Source organism: Antechinus flavipes, chromosome 2 (genome assembly GCF_016432865.1).
Source record: "Antechinus flavipes isolate AdamAnt ecotype Samford, QLD, Australia chromosome 2, AdamAnt_v2, whole genome shotgun sequence".
Taxonomy (NCBI): domain Eukaryota; kingdom Metazoa; phylum Chordata; class Mammalia; order Dasyuromorphia; family Dasyuridae; genus Antechinus; species Antechinus flavipes.
This window is the reverse complement of record NC_067399.1, coordinates 145,772,738-145,790,567: the sequence shown is the minus strand read 5'-3', so window position 1 is coordinate 145,790,567 and position 17,830 is coordinate 145,772,738. Positions and strand designations below refer to the sequence as shown.

At 33.3% G+C, this 17,830-nt stretch overlaps 1 protein-coding gene across 4 annotated transcripts in view; it reads right to left on the bottom strand.

Moving 5' to 3' along the window:
* The window catches only part of INTS9 (integrator complex subunit 9), a 128,173-nt gene that overhangs the window by 83,673 nt on the left and 26,670 nt on the right, over positions 1-17,830 (bottom strand). For all 4 annotated transcript variants that reach the window (XM_051975739.1, XM_051975737.1, XM_051975738.1 and 1 more), the window contains exon 4: positions 9,982-10,042. In XM_051975739.1, coding sequence (XP_051831699.1) covers positions 9,982-10,042 — 61 coding nt within the window. The remainder of the gene's footprint in view (positions 1-9,981; positions 10,043-17,830) is intronic.

Here is a 17,830-nt window from a genome sequence, read left to right as displayed (position 1 = left end):
ACTGTTTTTCCAACTATTTCCAACAATTTCTCAAATACAAGGTCAATATCCCCACTATTTGCAATAAAAGTATCTCTACAGAGCACCAATTCCCATATAAGCTTTGGAGACATGTGCCTATATGTATTTAAAGAGCTCTTGCTTAGGAAGAGCTTAGGATCTCTAAGGAAAAGTAAAGAAGATTTTTAACTATAACTTGGGCAACAGAAGCCAGATTTCTGATCCTTCCCATTAAAAAAAAAAAATCAGAATTCAGTACTTATAGAACTTCTAAGTCCAGAGTTCTCCTAATTAATGAGTTAGAACAAGCACCAGAAGTAGTGGTAAATAGTTTTGAGACAGCATCAAAATGAAAAAGGATTATTATATGGAGAGAGAATGAAAGAAAGAGTGAGAGAGAGAGAGAGGGAGGGAGGGAAATGGAGAGAGAGAGAGAGAGAGAAAGAAAGAGAGAGAGAGAGAAAAAGAGAGAGCGAGAGAGAGAGCAAGCGAGCGAGTGCGCGTGTGGGCCCAGAGTGTGTGCGCACAAGAGTGCATTAGTTTACTACACAGAACAGCCATGACAAGATTAGGTCAATTTAACAAAGGGAAAGACCATTCCCTAAGGAAACTTACAATTAACCATGAAGAAAGAACCATTGTGGGAAAATTGCTATGAAATAGTACCTTACATTAGTCTAGGATAAGAGGAGGAACCAGGAAGGAATTTGGTAGCTCAGAGGGAGTAGTCAAGGAGGAGCCAGGTGAAAACTACCAGGATACCCAGGTCCCAGATATGCTAAACAAAACAATAAAGGCCCAATTTAGGAGCCTTTGATTATCCTACACAAAAAGATTGTCAAGGAAACTAATTTCTCTCGAAGAGTGTTTTAGCATTTTCTGGCAAGGAGAGAGAATAAGCTGGTTTTAGGATTCACATCATAACCACTAAAACAAACCTATATGAGTAAACAGTGACTTGGGAAAGTAAGTATATGTTCCCATCCTTCAGCTAAACAATTGCATTTTTTCAAAATTTACTTTTTGTTGGAGAATTTTTTTATTAGAATATTTTAAATTGGAAACTTAGATTATAGAAAAAGATGTTTCTCTCTATCCAAATTTCCTTGAATATGTGTGTGTGGGGGGAGGGAGAGGGCTAAGTGGAGAAGCAAGCCTTTATAAGATTCATATATTTCCCCTCTTAAAATAGTACTAATTCTTACACGTCCTACTTTTATCCAATATTTTAGGAAATTTTCTTTAATGAAGAAGAAAATGAAAGTCTACTTATTTAAAAGATAACTTAAGTAGCAAGTGTAAGCCGGAGGTAATTAAAGGCAAAAAATAGTAGACTATAGGATTATGTAAACTGCCCTAGGTCTCAGGCTTTGAAAATTCCAAATAGAAAACCAGTTGTCAGGAGAGAACAATTCCTATAAAAACAGAATTAGCTAACTAAAATTAATTATATATACATAAAAAAAGAAGACAAAGGCAGGAAACAGTAAGACTATATAAGAATGTGTGGAAAAGGTGAAGAACTTACAGATCAAGCACATATTCATCAGAGACTGTTAGCTAAATTAGTTGAATCCTTAAGGCCTCAGTTTCGGCTTCTCCGGAGTCATGTGATTTTAGATAAGGCTTGGGCTACATTCCATTGTCCAAAGAAGGATACTGGGCAAAGAAGCTATACATCACTTTACCTACTGCATTCTACTAACCAAAGAGGGGGAATAGAGACTTATGTAACCAATCACAATACACAGAGGATGGGGTTTTTGAGGTTCTTTGTCTGAAATATATAAAAACTGTGACCACTCTTAAGGGAGTGGCCCTCCTGCTGTGAACTTCGGCTCACAGAACAGGATGGTCCGTTTCTAGAGATTCTAATAAATAATCTGCTTTTTATGAGTGATGTCTGAGTAGTCAATTTGGGTGGATGTCTTTGTCCCGAACAAGAAGAGGCCTATAAGAAAACTATTTAGTGCTAATAATACTCAGAATAAGCTGAGGTTGGCAAGCAAAGCTAAGGGCAAGAAAAAAAGGTTTTAAAAAGGGATTTAAAAAAAAAGTGGCATCAAGGACATCAAGGCTGGGTGGTTCGGTGAATAGAGGAGGCAAGGAGGCCTCAGATACTATTAGTAGTATAATCCTGGGCAAGTTACTTAACCTCTGCTTGCCTTAATCCACTGGAGAAGGAAATGGCAAATTGCTCCTATCTCCATCAAGAAAATCCCATGTACAGAATGGTGTCAAAGAGTCCAAAGGGTTGAAAGACAGAACAACAACAAAGAAAGGGAAGGAACATTTCCTTAGGGCCTCAAAGAGTCAAGGGGGGACAACAGAAAAAGATCAGAGCTGCTCAATTCTTTTTTTTTTTTTTTTTTTTTTGCTTCTGTTTCACAGCAGAGGAAAATAGCCTTTGGATTAGAAAGAATAGAACAAAGATGGCCCATAAGGAGTTGATACTCCTTTGGATTAAGAGATTTGCTAGAAAACATATCTCTTCTGGGTGAATCTGTCACATGGTGGAGAATTACACTTAGTTATATGTGGTATGCCAAACCAATATACAAATACTCAGAGATATCACAAATGAAAAATAAAAGTATTTATTTTTAGATCTTGCAAGAAGTGAACTTCTCCAAACTGGACTTCAAACCAGTCTAGAGAGGTTAATTCCCATACAGATTGAAATTAGTTATATAGTCATGACCACAAAAATAATGCTTAGAAATAACATGAATTTGTTAAATTTTGACCTGAATTTTATGATGATCAGTTTTGCAACTGCTTACAACTGTTTACCTTATTTCATTTTCCCAGATAAACTAAATCTCAATCTACCTTAATGATTTTATAAGAAACCATATAATCCCCTCACAAAGAGATTTGTTCAGAGATAAGTAATCCATTAAACTAGGATAACCATGGAAACTTGGTTTACCTCAGGTTTCCTCAACAAATAGAAATTACCCAGTTTACAGATTCTTAGAATGTCTCCAGTTCACTAATTAGTTAACGTCTTCTAAGAAGTTAAGTAAAGATCCAGGAGATCAGATATTTCTACTAGAGGAACAGGTCTTTTGTTCTCTTTCCCAGAGCCTTAATGATTAACAGACCCTTGAATTGGGTCTGGAATTATCAAGTGTGAGGTTTAGGTTTTGGGGTTCTCTTCAGAGTTATCAAATGACTATTCCTGGGAAATTCTCAGTTTCCCATTACACTCAGTTACTAAAAGAAATGACTTCTGGGATATCAAGAAAAAAATTAAAAAATAAAACAAGAAGGAAAGTGGCACAGCAATAGCAAAGTAAATAAAATTGTAAATTATCAGTCATCAAAATTATTCATAGAACAGGCTAAATAGGTAAGAACCCGAAGCAAAATAAAAAAGTCATACAAGCCTTAATAATCTGAATAGAAAAGATTGCATTCTTAAAAAGTCAAGAGTACCAAAGAACTAGATATCTCATATAATAATGGCAAGAAGGAAACTTAATCAAAAAGAAAGCAATTTTTATTATACAAAAGTTAAAAGCTTTTGCATCAAGAAAACCAAAGACGACAGAAGAGAAGACAAAAGTCAAACAGGAAATCTTTTTTTATCAAATATCAGTTATATCCACATTTGACAGAATTGAGACAAACATCTAAGACCAAGAGTCAATTCTTAGTAGAGGAGATAAAGGGTCAAAAGATCAAAGTTTTCAAGAAAAAAACAACAAAGTATAAATGATCATATGTAAACATGCCCCAAATCATTAATAAAAATCATGAAGTTTTACCTCATCAGCTGCAAGCTAGCAAAAATGACAAAAAACAAGACCAGTCAATAATTGAATGCCTGTGGCAATAAAGGTACACCAATGGCACTGCTGGAATTGTAAATTGGCCTAATTGTTCATATATCAAATGGGAATTATGCAAATAAAAATAAACTGTTCATACCTTTTGACCAAGTATTGTCCTTTTTTTTCCTCACTATTTTCTTCTTTCTACTAGTCTTTATATTTATACAAAGGGATATTTATATAAATATATGTATTCAAAGAAGATACTGAAATAGATTCAGTATTCAGATAGTTCATCAATTTAAGAATACTCTTCAGTAATATAGTTAACCTCCTGTCCATAGCTCTCCATAAATTACAAAAGGGTTCAACCTGATGTTAACAAGTCAATAAGGATTTGTTATTGCTGGCTGTCTTTTCTGATTTTTTAATAAAACCTTGAAGGTACCATCTGTCATCTCTTACTCTTGCCATATGAGTAGACCACCTTCTTTTCCTATCACACAATTATCGAATGATATCCTTTACTCTTAGCTTTTGTTGGGAGTACCTAACTGTTTATATGTTGCAGCCTGCTTACATCCACCATGCACTTCTCCACTGACCTTTGTGCAACGCTTGGTTTTAGTTCTTTTGAGGCAGCAGTGTTCTATGTCTCAATCCAAATAGCCACATTGGTAAAATGTCAAGATTGGAAGGCTGGGCCTTTTCTTTTGTGGGAGACCAATCACTACACCAAGCTTTGAATAATTACTAATTTCTTCTAGAAACTCCTGCAATGTTTGGGGTGTGAAGCAAGCAGTCCTGGACAATTGGCTATGTACATATAGCAGAGTTTAAAAACTCATATTTTATTTATGAGTTTATAGCCAACGTGGTGTTGTCTTTTACAGCTATTTCTCTCCATCTGACAAGTTAAATTAGGTGGTTACTGACTGAGGAACATTCAACAGTGCCAATGAAATACCTACTGTCCATTTTCCATTTTATTTTTCCAAATACTTGCTTAAGTAATCCATGAATTAATAAGTTATGTCAACTGTATGTTCTATCTTTTTTTTCTCCCTTGAGTGTGAAAAGAAACTGAGGACATCTCAGATTGGTTAATCATTAGGACTCTGGGAAGGAGAACAAAAGGTTTTGCTCTTCTAGTAGAAATATTTGACTTTCTGAACCTTTACTTAAGCTAACTAATTAATGAACTGGAGACATTCTAAAGGATTGGGAAACTGGGTAATCTCTAAACGAAGTCTCCTTGGTTATCCTAGTTTAATGGATTACTTACCTCTAAACAAATCTCCTCTTTGTGAGGGGACTATATGATTTCTCATAAAATCATTAACTAAGGATTCAATTTACTTAAGAAATTTGGGAGATAGGGTGCTCATATTGGATAAAGTAAAACAACTGTAAAACTTGTGAAACTGACCATTATAAAAATTCAGGTAAAAATTTAATAAGTCCATGTTACTTCCAGACATTAATCGAGATAATGAGAATTGACTGGATAAGGGGAAGGAGGTGGTTGTCATGATTTTTTATGGCTTGTAACTATATAATTTATCCCGACTTCTGAAAGGGTGACCTCCTTTTTACTGGAGGCCCCAGTTTATTGGATGTCTGGTCCTCATGAGGTGCCTGAATAAAGCTTCTATTCTTTACTTTGAGAGATCCCTGAGAAGTCATTTTTAAGTTAGATTTAAGTGATCCCACACACCCCTCATTATTATTCCTTCTTTCTTCTTGTCTCTTCCTCATTCTTTTTTAAAACAAATTTTGATGTCAGATCTGATGAGCTGATGGTCTGATTTTACAAAGACGCTGACTGAGGGATAATTTCCAAAGCAAAAACATTTTTTCCCTATCTGTTAATTTAATAGAAATAAAAAGATCACTAAAAGGAAACTGAACTCTACAACTGACTGAACTAATGATAATAAAAGTTGGTGATAACTGAACCCAAGCAGGATGAGATAATCAAAAAAGAAAAAGAAAAAAAAATAAGTTTCTATGGCAGAGTAGTACACATTAAACACACATGAACACATTAAACATATGAAACAATACACAAATGATTCAGCAGACAAAATCGGGAAGGATGAGCCAGAAAGTTGGGGGGGGGGGGAACCATACAAGAACAGTATAATGAAAATCCAGAAAAAAGAGAATATCCAGAAGGAGGCAACAATCATCTGTGTCAAACACATCAGTGAGGTCAAGTAGGATGAGGACCAGATCAACCTCCTCAAAACCAAACTAAGAAATTTATGACTGATCAGTGTTTTCCTGTGTTCTTTAAAGCTAAGTGATTTATTAGGACCCTTTAGCTGGCTCAGGTATTTTCTTGGTTATTTATTCCATATCCTTTCCTTCATTCTTGAATATTTTCCACTAAATTACAAGTTTATTTTCTTTCTTGTTTCTATTTCAGTTAGCTAGTAAAAAGATCTTCACTCATCTCCAAAGTAAACAATTAATAAACTGGAATCTGAAATAATAATTTAGATTTAAATAATAAAACTAATAGTTTAAAGAAAGCTTTTGTTTAGAAACAGCATAATGATATGTTAGGCATTCGTAAAATGAGGGGATTGGATTCGACAACCTTTAAGGTCTAAATCCATGATTCTATAATCAAATTTTGATAAATTACAGTATTTTAAGAATAGCCAAAGGTCAGCAAAGTGGTTACAATGGATAGAGAGCCCTGGCATTGGAGTCAGAAGTACTTGTGTTCAAATCCATCCTCAGACACTTACTAGCTATATCACTTAACTCCAACTGACTATCAAAAAAAATCAAGCTCCTTATTCTTATTTTCCAACTGGTTAAGATGAAAAGAAACTCTCTGGGACAAAGAAACTCCATCTTAGCATGATATAGAAAAAACCTAATTTTTCCTCTGTTGATATTTTATATCTCTGAGTAAACCATTTCACAGAGCCAGGGAACTTCAAAGCTAGAAGGACTTCGAAGGCCATAGATATAATCCGAACATGACCAAGAATCTTTTCTATTAAAATTCCCAACAAATGATTATTCAGTCTTTAATCAATTAACAATGAGTTTATTAAGACATCAAGTGAAGGGGACTCAGTACTGTGTAATGGGAAACTGAGGATTTCCCAAGAATAGTCATTTGAAGAGAACCCCAAAACTTATTTGCCGTACCACATAGTACCTTTAAAGCCAGAGCATTTTACTTTTGGATGATTCTAACTTTTTTTTCCCTTTTACTTTTTCTTGAACTTTGGGTCTCTCATTTGTAAAACAAACATAGTACTAAACCATCTGAAGGGTTTATTTCTAGAGATCTCACCAATAACAAAATTTTATAGTTTCTGGAAAAATCCAGTTCAACAGTTTGAATCTATGACCAACGGGCTACACAATTGTGTATACTCTTTGACCCAACAATATCACTACTAAGTCTGTATCTCAAAGAGATAAAAGAAAAAAGAAAATTGTTATATGTTTAAAAATATTTATATCAGCTTTTCTTGAGGGGGCAAAGAATTATAAATTGAGGAGACAACAGCAGTTAGGGAATGGCTAAACAAGTGGTATATGATTGTGATGGAATACTGCTGTGCTATAAGAATTGATGAAAGAACAGTTTCAGAAAAACCAGTGAAATAATGCAGAGTGAAGTGGGCAGAACCAGGAGATCTTTTAACAATTAAAACAATATTGTAACAATGATCAGTTGTGAAACTCTTATCAATACAACAATCCAAGACAATTCCCAGGACTTATAATGAAAAACATTTATATGCCTCCAGAGAGAGTGCAGATGAACTCTTGAGTGCAAATTGATATATAATTTTTTCACTTTCTTATTTTTCTTATGATTTTTTTTTTGAGGGGAGAGGTGCAACACGGCTATTATGAAAATATTTTGCATGAGTTCACATGTATAATTGAAATTTTATTTCATGCCTTTCTAATGGCTAAAAAGGGAGAGAAATGGGAACTCAAAAAAAATTTTTTTTAAATGAATGGTATCAATAATAAATCTAAAAATTCAGTTCAAGAAATTTAGTTATGGCCCAACAACAAGGTATTTATAAAAGAAGATGACCTAAAATTCAGAATTCTAGAATTCTCTTCTTTTTTTTTTTTTTCTTATTGTTCATTCTGTAGTTAAAATACCTTCTACTCTGTTGTGCTTCTGGGCATACAGCTAGACAAATTACTGAAAACTGACCAACTTAGTAGAAAGATGTCATATTAAAAAACCTCCACTATTTTAAGAAACTTTCATTGTTATTGTCATCTGTTTCCTATGTGGAAGCTAATGCTACTTTTGATTTAGTGTTTTGAGGGAGTTTTAAAAATAACTCTGCTAATATTTGAGTCATATCTTTCAAAACATAAAAACATATTTTTCTTTAGTTAAGTCTTTTAAAGTTAGTGGAGCTGCTGACGAAGGCTAGACTGAAATTCTTCTGCTATGTTATCTTGAAAATTGTCACCTTATTTATTTTTAAGTAGTATTTTATTTTTCCAAATAAATGCAAAAATAGTTTTCAACATTCATCTTTGCAAAAGTGTGTTCTAAATTTTTCTCCCTTTCTACCCCTTCCCCAAGACAGCAAGCAATTCAAATAAGTTAACTACGTGCAATTCTTCCAAACATATTTCCATATTTGTCATGCTGCACAAGAAAAATCTAATCAAAGTGGGAAAAAACACAAGAAAAAAAACTTAATCAAACTTATAACAAATAACAAAAAAGGTAAAAATACTATGTTTTGATTCACATTCTGTCTGCAGTTCTCTCTCTGAATATGAATGGCACTTTCCATCTTAAGTCTTGGAATTGTCTTGGAGCACCTGATTTAGCTCACTTAGCATCAGTTAACATAAATCTTTTCAGGCTTTTCTGAAATCAGCCTGTTCATCATTTCTTACAGAGTAATAACATTCTATTACATTTATGTATCATAAGTTATTCAGCCATTGCCCAACTGATGGACATCCACTTAACTCATTGCTACTACAAAAAGGGCTGCTACAAACATTTTTGTACTTTTTTTTTTTTTAAACAGCTTTACTTGAAAAAAGAGATGGCTTGATTTCTAGGTAGAGCTGATAGCACAATATTTGAATAAAGAAGTTAGACACATGAGTTGTATTGATAATAATATAGCCCTTTTAAAAAGTAGCTCATATTAATTGCTTTAAAATTTCCAGTTTTCTTTCTAAAATCTCTTGTACTGTGCAATAAAAAGTATATTCAACTTGGAATCAGAAGAAGTGGATATGAATTTGGAATCTATTATCTGTTATTTCTGTCAACACGAGTCAAAATCATTTGAACTTTTCCTGCCTTTGCCCTTTATCTGTAAAACAAAGCAGCAGTCCACAAGCATTTATCAAGTGATTACTGTGTGCTGGTGCTATGGGTGCTTAATGTGGGGCCAGGGACTTCTAATGCTGAATATGGAGTGCTAGGATATGGCAGTAATAGATGATTTTTATAGAGTATTTTAAAGTTTACACAGAGCTTTCATCACAATCATCCTAGAAGGCAAGCAGTGTGTTTATCATCATCTCTATTTCTATAGAAGGAAACTGATATACAGAGAGTGTAAGTGATTTAGGATCACAGAATTCAGAGGTAACAAGGCTTCTAATCATCTAAGTCAATTCTCCTCATGAAGAGAATAGATTAGAATAGAATTGATTATTTTATGTTAGTTTAAAAACTTCTTTTATTGACAATTTTTAATTTTACTTTGGTAGTCATTTCTTCTCTAGATTAATCTTGTCTATGTGACAAAGAAAATTTAACTCCTTTGCTAGAATGTCTGCATCTGATATTTTTGCACTCTGCTGTAATGAAAGACAATGCTTCATTATCTACTTTTGGATCTTTATTCTACCCCTCTAACTTTTACAGATGAGAAAATCAAGAATGAGAGAAGTGAATGGCTTGAATACCACACAGACTATGAACAACAGAGTTGAATTCAAATTCAGGTCAGCTCCTCCCAATCCCTACCTTTCACTCACTTACGTATTTTTACAAGATCACCAAAGAATGAAACCTTCAGCACTGATCTTAGTGTGTTTCATGTCAAGACTGTATGGGACAAGGGTCAGCAAAGCTACCTAGCTGCTATAATAAATGCAACTTATTCCATTCTGGTCAAGCAGCTTTCTATACGCAAATAACATTCTCTTAAGTCACCATTACCTTGTCCAAGAAAGTATTTCCATCCTTTAAAGCCCAGCCAGGAAGATTAGACAGCCTCGGACTGAAAAACAAAAACAAAAGATTAAACTGACTTAAGTACAGCATAAACACAGTGGATTATTTTTCTAACTGCATTTTCTCAATAAAGTTTAAAACACTCTGTAATTACTGGTAACTCTATCTAAAATGGTGAAAAGAAACTTTTCAGTGACAATTATAAGAATTTTGCAGTAATGGGAAGTAAAAAAATCAAACAGCAGCCATAGAGTTTTTAACTAGATTAGGGAATGAATAGCATGCCATTGAAAATAACAAAGTAAAGAGATGAAACCAAGACAACAGTCTAGCAGACAGAATCTTCAGAGTAAAAAGTCCTGCATTTTATTCCAATCTACATTTCCAAGTTAAAACTTTCTATTGGATTAATTCTCTTATTCTTAGTGGCCTGAATTTACCTATCTTATAAAATGAGAGTTGTTTTTGGAGTGATATGGTAGAATAACTATGGATTTGTTATCAGGAAATTTGTGTCTAAACCTAATTCTGACATGCAGGAAATTTAAGTCTCCTCATACTTAGGACACGTCAGTAAAATAGGGATAGTAATTATTATACTAAAAGCCAACATGTGGACAGAAAGCTGGCCTTACAGACAGGACAACTTAGGTTTAAGTCATAACTTCAAATGCTGACTATGCCCCAAGCAACTCTTCTAGGGTAAAAGATGAATAAAGCCAATCTATATCACTGGAGGCATTTCCAAACTAGGACTTTGGTTTTTATTAAGAAAAAGCTTAGGAAATAGAAAAGTGTGGATTATTAGTATTACCTATCCACAATGTTACAGTGTGATAAAATAAAGTCTAACTAGCTTTTTCCAAAAATTAACTTTTTCTTCATAAAAACCAAAGTCCTAGTTTGGACTAGTCTATCTATGAAATAAATGTTTAGACGTACACATCTCTGTGAAATAAATGCTTAGAAGTATAAGACAGAAGATATAATTAATGCTCAGAAGGGACAGAGAAGAGGTTTTTAAAAAGAAAGGCAATGTATTGATAAGAGGTAAACAAAGATTAAGGACACAGGGAAAGAACAGATCAGGCATAAGAAATTGATAACAAATAGGACTTTAGCTCTGAAAAAAATTAAGGCTTCAGATTTGAAAACATAAAGAGGAGTTACAGATGTACGACAAAAAGGACTCTGTAGCCAGAAACCAAATAGTAGTATAATTCTCTTTGACATTCTTTTTGGTGGGTTGTGACATTCTAAGTGGTGATTGTTACGAAATAGTGTGAACAGTCACATAAATAAGGTGAGCAAGTATATTGCTCTTCTAGATAGAGTAAAGTTAAGAGCTTCTTGCTTTTTTATTCTGCATGCTTATCTTGGGTTTGAGAAAAATAGTGAGAATGTAACTATTTGAGGAAAACGGTTTGGAAGAAATGGAGTTGGTGTAAATGGTATCTGATGAAGAATTCTTTAGCCAATGTGGAAATTTTCTGTACCCTTTAATATTTAATATTTCAATGGTTCTTTGATATCATGAATATGGATATGGATAGACCCCACCGGTGATTCAAATCACAATCTATCCATGAGCTTCATGGCTGGAAAGGACCTTACAATATATATCTAGTTCATTCTTCATTTATTTTATATATAAAATATAAGTTGAGGAAAATTGTGAGAGATTAGTGACTTGCTAAGGTTACAAAGACATTACAGATGGCAGATGCAGGATTTGTACTCAAGTTTCTCTGTCTCAAGAGCTGGTCCTCTTTCCACTGCTTCTCTTCCTGTGAGATTTTTGTTTCTATCTCTTCAAAGATTCCCATGGAGGTGGGGAGAGAGAGGAAAGTCCATTCTTGATTTGCTTCATGTTGCAGATATGCCAATGGAACATGTCAGCTCTCCAAACTTCAACACATGGAGAAAAAAATCTGACAGCTGCTTTGTTATTATTTTGCATCATAATTTTATCTACTTGCCTTAATTTTTTTTTTTTGGAAATGGAATTCTAAAACATTTGATAGTCAGGACTGTGATAAGCTAGTGAAGGCAAAGTTGAGTTCACATGTATTTTATTTTATTTAAGCTTTTTATGTTCAAAACATATGCACGGATTTTTCAACATTGATCCTTGCACAGCCTTTTGTTTCAGATTTTCCTTTCCCCCATCCCCTCACCTAAATGGCAAGCAATCTAATATATATTATACATGTTAAAATATATGTTAAATCCAATATGTATAAACATATTTATACAACTCTCTTGTTGCACAAGAAAAATCAGATCAAAAAGAAAGAAAATGAGTAAGAAAAAATGCAAGCGAACAACATCAAAAAGAGGATGACATTTTAACTCTGTAGTCCACATATGTATTTAAATAAGAATAATGGGATCAATTCTTTAAAACAAACAAGGTTTATATGATTAACTTCAGTGAATAAGCAAAGCTATCTTGAAGGGGCATGGTACATCTCTTATTTCTGATATGTAGTATTTTCATCTGAAAGTGTTTATTCACATGAATAATTCATTACTTAAATGTCTTTTAATAGTTTTGTTGGGTGTGACAATCTTAATTTCCTTACTAATGTGGTCATACTGCTAAAATAGAAACTGTGATGGTTACTTTGATGTTTGGAGAGCAAAGCATGAAACTAGCTCTACTCTGCTAGTTATTAAACATTTGTAGAAATGTATACATTTGGTCTGGCTTTCAGAAAACTTAATACCTGAGAATCAAGTAACATATCTTTCACTTGCATAATCAAAAGGGAAATGAGATAATCTACCTGAGTGTATTTTCAGTAACTGATATTTACATCATTAAGCACTCAAACTTTTCATTTAATGATTTTGAGTAGAAATCTTTCTGATATTTATTAGAAAATAACTTTCCTTTTATAATAAAATTCTAAAAGATCTGCCTCTGGGATTTTATTTGTGAAAGGAACTTTCAGTGTAGATATTCTCTTTACTGATGAGGATGACCACAACTTGCAGAACATTCAGTCTTGGAAAGTTGTCTGGGGGCATTTAGACTCAACTGACTTGCCTACAATTAGAGTCACAAAGTTAGTATGTATCACATGAAGGGTTTAAAACCTGACATCCTATCTCTAGGCCACTCCTTTATCCACTATGCTAAGCTATTTTTCAACTAGATTTAAACGATGCTATCTCTATGCTTTCTTGGTAATTGTAAGGGTCATCATTATTAATACCAATTATTGGACAGCTCTACAATAGGGCAGAGCATTCAGGAGCTGTAGAGGTATGCAGAGCTGTTGCTATTGTGTTTCTTTAATAATCTTCCCCATTTCTCACTATCTGCTGGTTTTAATGGGAGAAGAGGTGTGTGTATGTGAAAAATCAAATAATCATCTTTGTTGGGATTGTCTATAAAACAAGATCAAGAAGGCTCTAAGTAAGGCTTCTGTGCATGAACAACATGGCATTTATTTGTTACAGTTTAAATTTTGCAAAGTATTTTTTATATGATCTCTAATTTGGTCTTCACAACTATGTTAGGTAGGTGCTATTAGTAATCTTCATTTTACAGATCAAGAAACTGAGGCACAGAGAGGTCAAATGATCTGTCTAGGGTCACAAAGCATTAAGTGAGGTAAGATTTAAACTCAGTCCTTGAAACCAAGTCTAAGCCCCCTAATCCACTGTGCTATCTAGCTTTCTAAATAGAAATCTATCAAGAAGGATTCCTGGAAGGGATTCCTGTTGAGGCATTAGCTCAACTATTGCCTATCTTCCTTACAGCTATTTCGGGAATCCCAAAATATAGAAAGTTCAACTATCTTAGGCCCAAGGGCTGGCAGCATCCTGGTTTAAGCATAAACTAATTTAACATTTATTACCTTCAATCCTTCTTTCCTTCAATTTATTCTATATTCCATAACTCCTTGTTTCCATTCTGCAAAATACTCCTCCCTTACCTCCCAGAAAGAGAGATTTGGAAAGATTTTACCACTTCTGCTTCTGTAAAGTCACTACTGTGTGCTACTAAAGTGCCCTTTCCTCCAACTTTCTCAACATATTCTCAGAATCCTTTATTTAGGTTAGAATAAGAAAAAAATTTTCTTTTAAATAATAAAAAATGTAATTGCTATCTTTTTATGTAGTGACTTAAAAGCTAATCTTTAAAGGTGCTCATGCTTTGTATGCAGGTATTCCTACTGGATTTCTACTGTCCTCATTATCAGCAATGAATTAGGAGAAAGTCTGGAAGGCTGAGTTTCAAGTTCTATTTCTGCCATTTCATCTTACAGATTGGGAAAGTCATTTCCCTTGAATTTATTTAATACAATATAAGGATATATATTAGACATAAGAAGGATTTTTTGAAGAGTCAGAAGATTGATAACCATATGCCCTTGGCAACAAAAACACAGAGTAATATAATAATATGGATGGATTAGCATAAATATTTCCACACTATTGGAGTAAAGAAACATACTTCAAACCTCACATTTTCATGATTCTGGATTTACAAGGTCAAGACTATATAAGAAAATTTAACATATGTTTTAACATATTTAATATGTATGGGACTACCTGCCATCTAGGGGAGGGGATGGAGGGAAGGAGACAAAAAGTTGAAACATAAGTTTTTGCAAGGGTCAATGTTGAAAAATTACACATGCATATGTTTTGTATATAAAAAACTATAATAAAAAGATGAATTTTTAAAAGACTATGCAAGAAAAACAGCATGGTAGACAATCATTGTGGAAGAGATTGCTTCAAATAAGATCTCAAGAAGTTGTTTAAATCTGAACAGACATCCCTTCCACAAAATCCACAAACATCTACAACATTTTTCAGTCTCTGTCTAAAGAGTTCAATAATAAAATTTGTAATCTCTACCAAGACAGTCTATTATACTTTGGAGAAGCTCTATTTTTTGGGGGGGGAGGGGATATTTTATTTTTAAAATACATATAAAGATAGCTTTCAACATTCATTTTGTAAAACTTTTGTGTTCCAAATTTTTCTCTCTTCCTCCTGTATCTCTCCCTTCCCCAAGATAGCAAGCAATCTGATATAGGTTAAATATGTGCTATCATTTAAAAAAAATTTCCATATTTATCATGTTGTACAAGAAAAATCAGACCAAAATGGGAAAAACCCACCTACCCACCCAACAACAACAAAAGATGAAAATAAGATGCTTCAATCTACATTCAGGCTCCATAGTTCTCTCCCTGGATGTAATTGGATGTGATTTTCAATTCCAAGTCTATTGAAATTAATTTGAATCATTGCATTGCTGAGAAGAATTCAAAATCAATTCATGTAGCTCTTTCAGGCTTTTCTGAAATCAGTCTGCTCATTATTTCTTATAGAATAATAATATTCCATTATACTCATATACCTTAACTTAAATCAACCATTCCCCAGCTCCTTGCCACTACAAAAAGAGCTGATACAAACATTTTTTGCACAAGTGGATCCTTCTCCCTTTTTTATGATCTCTTTGGGATACAGACCCAGTAGTGAGACTGCTGGTTTAAAGCTGGATTTATAGCCCTTTGGGCATAGTTCCAAATTGCCTCCAGAATGGTTGGATCAGTTCATAATTTCACTAACAATGTATTATTGTTGCAATTTTTTCACCTCCAATATTTATCATTATCTTTTCCAGTTTTCTTAGCCAATCTGAAAGATGTAAGGTAGCACCTCGGAGTGTCTTAATTTTTATTTCCCTAATTAATAGTGCTTCAGAACATTTTTTTCATATGACTGTAAGTGGATTTAATTTTTTTTCATCTGAAAATTTTCTGTTCATATCCTTTGACTATTTATCAATTGAGGAATAATTTGTATTCTTATACATCAAAGATAGCTTTCAACATTCAACATTTGCAAAACCTTGTGTTCCAAAATTTTCTCCCTTCTTCTTTCCTCCCTGCCCAGTACGTAATAAAATATAAATTAAATATGTGGAATTTTTCTAAACATATTTCCACATTTATCATGCTTGTGTTTCCCTTCTTATCTTGGTGGGACAGCTGTAATTGTTAGGAAATTTTTCCTCACATTTTTATGAAAAATGATAAAAGGATAACTAATGTTGAGCTCGAAAATTCACTTTTAGGATCAATTAACTTCCTCAACAGGGATTAAAATTTCCTCTGGTGATTCTTCTATAATTCTAATTCTGTGTTCCTGTGGTTTCTTTTCAGTGTTCCCAAGTATGATCTCTGGAGATTAACTGAACAAGTTTAATTCCTCTTCCACACCACAAGTCCTTAGAATACTAGAAAAATAGCTGTGATGCCCCACCCAAATCTTTGTCACTTTCTGTGCCAAATATACCTTTGTTTTTTAAGTGATCTGGTTTTTCACAGCCATTTCTAAAATGCAAGAGAACCAAACACAGTGTTCCAGATGTAGTTTGGATAGAACCAAATACAGAAGAATAATCATTTGGTTTTCCACTCTATATTATGTCTATTAAATAGAAGACTGAGGGAAATGTAGTGGCACAAAATATAACTGGTGAAAGTTCCATTTTCTTCTCATTCCTTTACCAAGAATGCTTTCAATACGAATATAGATTACTCTCATAAAAACTTTATAAAGATTGAAAAAGTAATCTTAAGAAAGCAAAACTATAATAGTTGGAGATCTCAACTTTGCACTCTCAGAATTAGATAAATCAAACCACAAAATAAATAAGAAAGAAGTTAAAAAGATAAATAGACTATTAGAAAAGTATGGTATGATAGATCTTTGGAGAAAATTAAATGGAGACAGAAAGGAGTACACTTTCTTTTCGGCAGTTCATGGAACCTATATAAAAACTGACCATACATTAGGACATAAAGACCTCAAATTCAAATGCAGAAAGGCAGAAATAGTAAATGCATCCTTTTCAGATCACGATGCAGTAAAAATTACATTCAATAAAAAGCCAGGGGAAAATAGACCAAAAAATAATTGGAAACTAAATAATCTCATCCTAAAGAATGATTGCGTGAAACAGCAAATCATAGACACAATCAATAATTTCAACCAAGAGAATGACAATAATGAGTCGTCATGCCAAAATGTGTGGGATGAAGCCAAGGCAGTAATAAGGGGAAATTTTATATCTCTAGAGGCCTACTTGCATAAAATAGAGAAAGAGAAAATCAATGAATTAGGCCTGCAACTAAAAAAGCTAGAAAAAGAGCTAATTAAAAATCCCCAGTCAAACACTAAACTTGAAATTCTAAAAATAAAAGGAGAGATTAATAAAATTTAAAGTAAAAAAACTATTGAATTAATAAATAAAACTAAGAGCTGGTTCTATTAAAAAAAATACAGATAAACCCTTGGTAAATTGGATTAGAAAAAGTTAAGAGAAAAATCAAATTGCTAGTCTTAAAAATGAAAAGGGAGAACTTGAAAATGATAGTAGAGCAATAATTAGGAGTTACTTTGCCCAACTTTATGCCAATAAATTCGATAACAAATGAAATGGAAGAATAACTTCAAAAATATAGCTTGCTCAGGAAGAAGTAAATTGGTTAAACAGCCCCATTTTAGAAAAAGAAATAGAACAAGCTAATAATAAACTCCTTAAGAAAAAATCCCCAGGACCAGATGAATTTACATGTGAATTCTACCAAACATTTAAAGAACAATTAATTCCAATGCTATATAAATTATTTGTAAAAATAGGAATTGAAGGAGTCCTACCAAATTCCTTTTATGACATAGACATAGTACCGATACCTAAACCAAGTGCTTGAAAACAGAGAAAGAAAATCATAGACCAATCTCCCTAATGAATATTGATGCAAAAATCTTAAATAAAATATTAGCAAAAAGATTA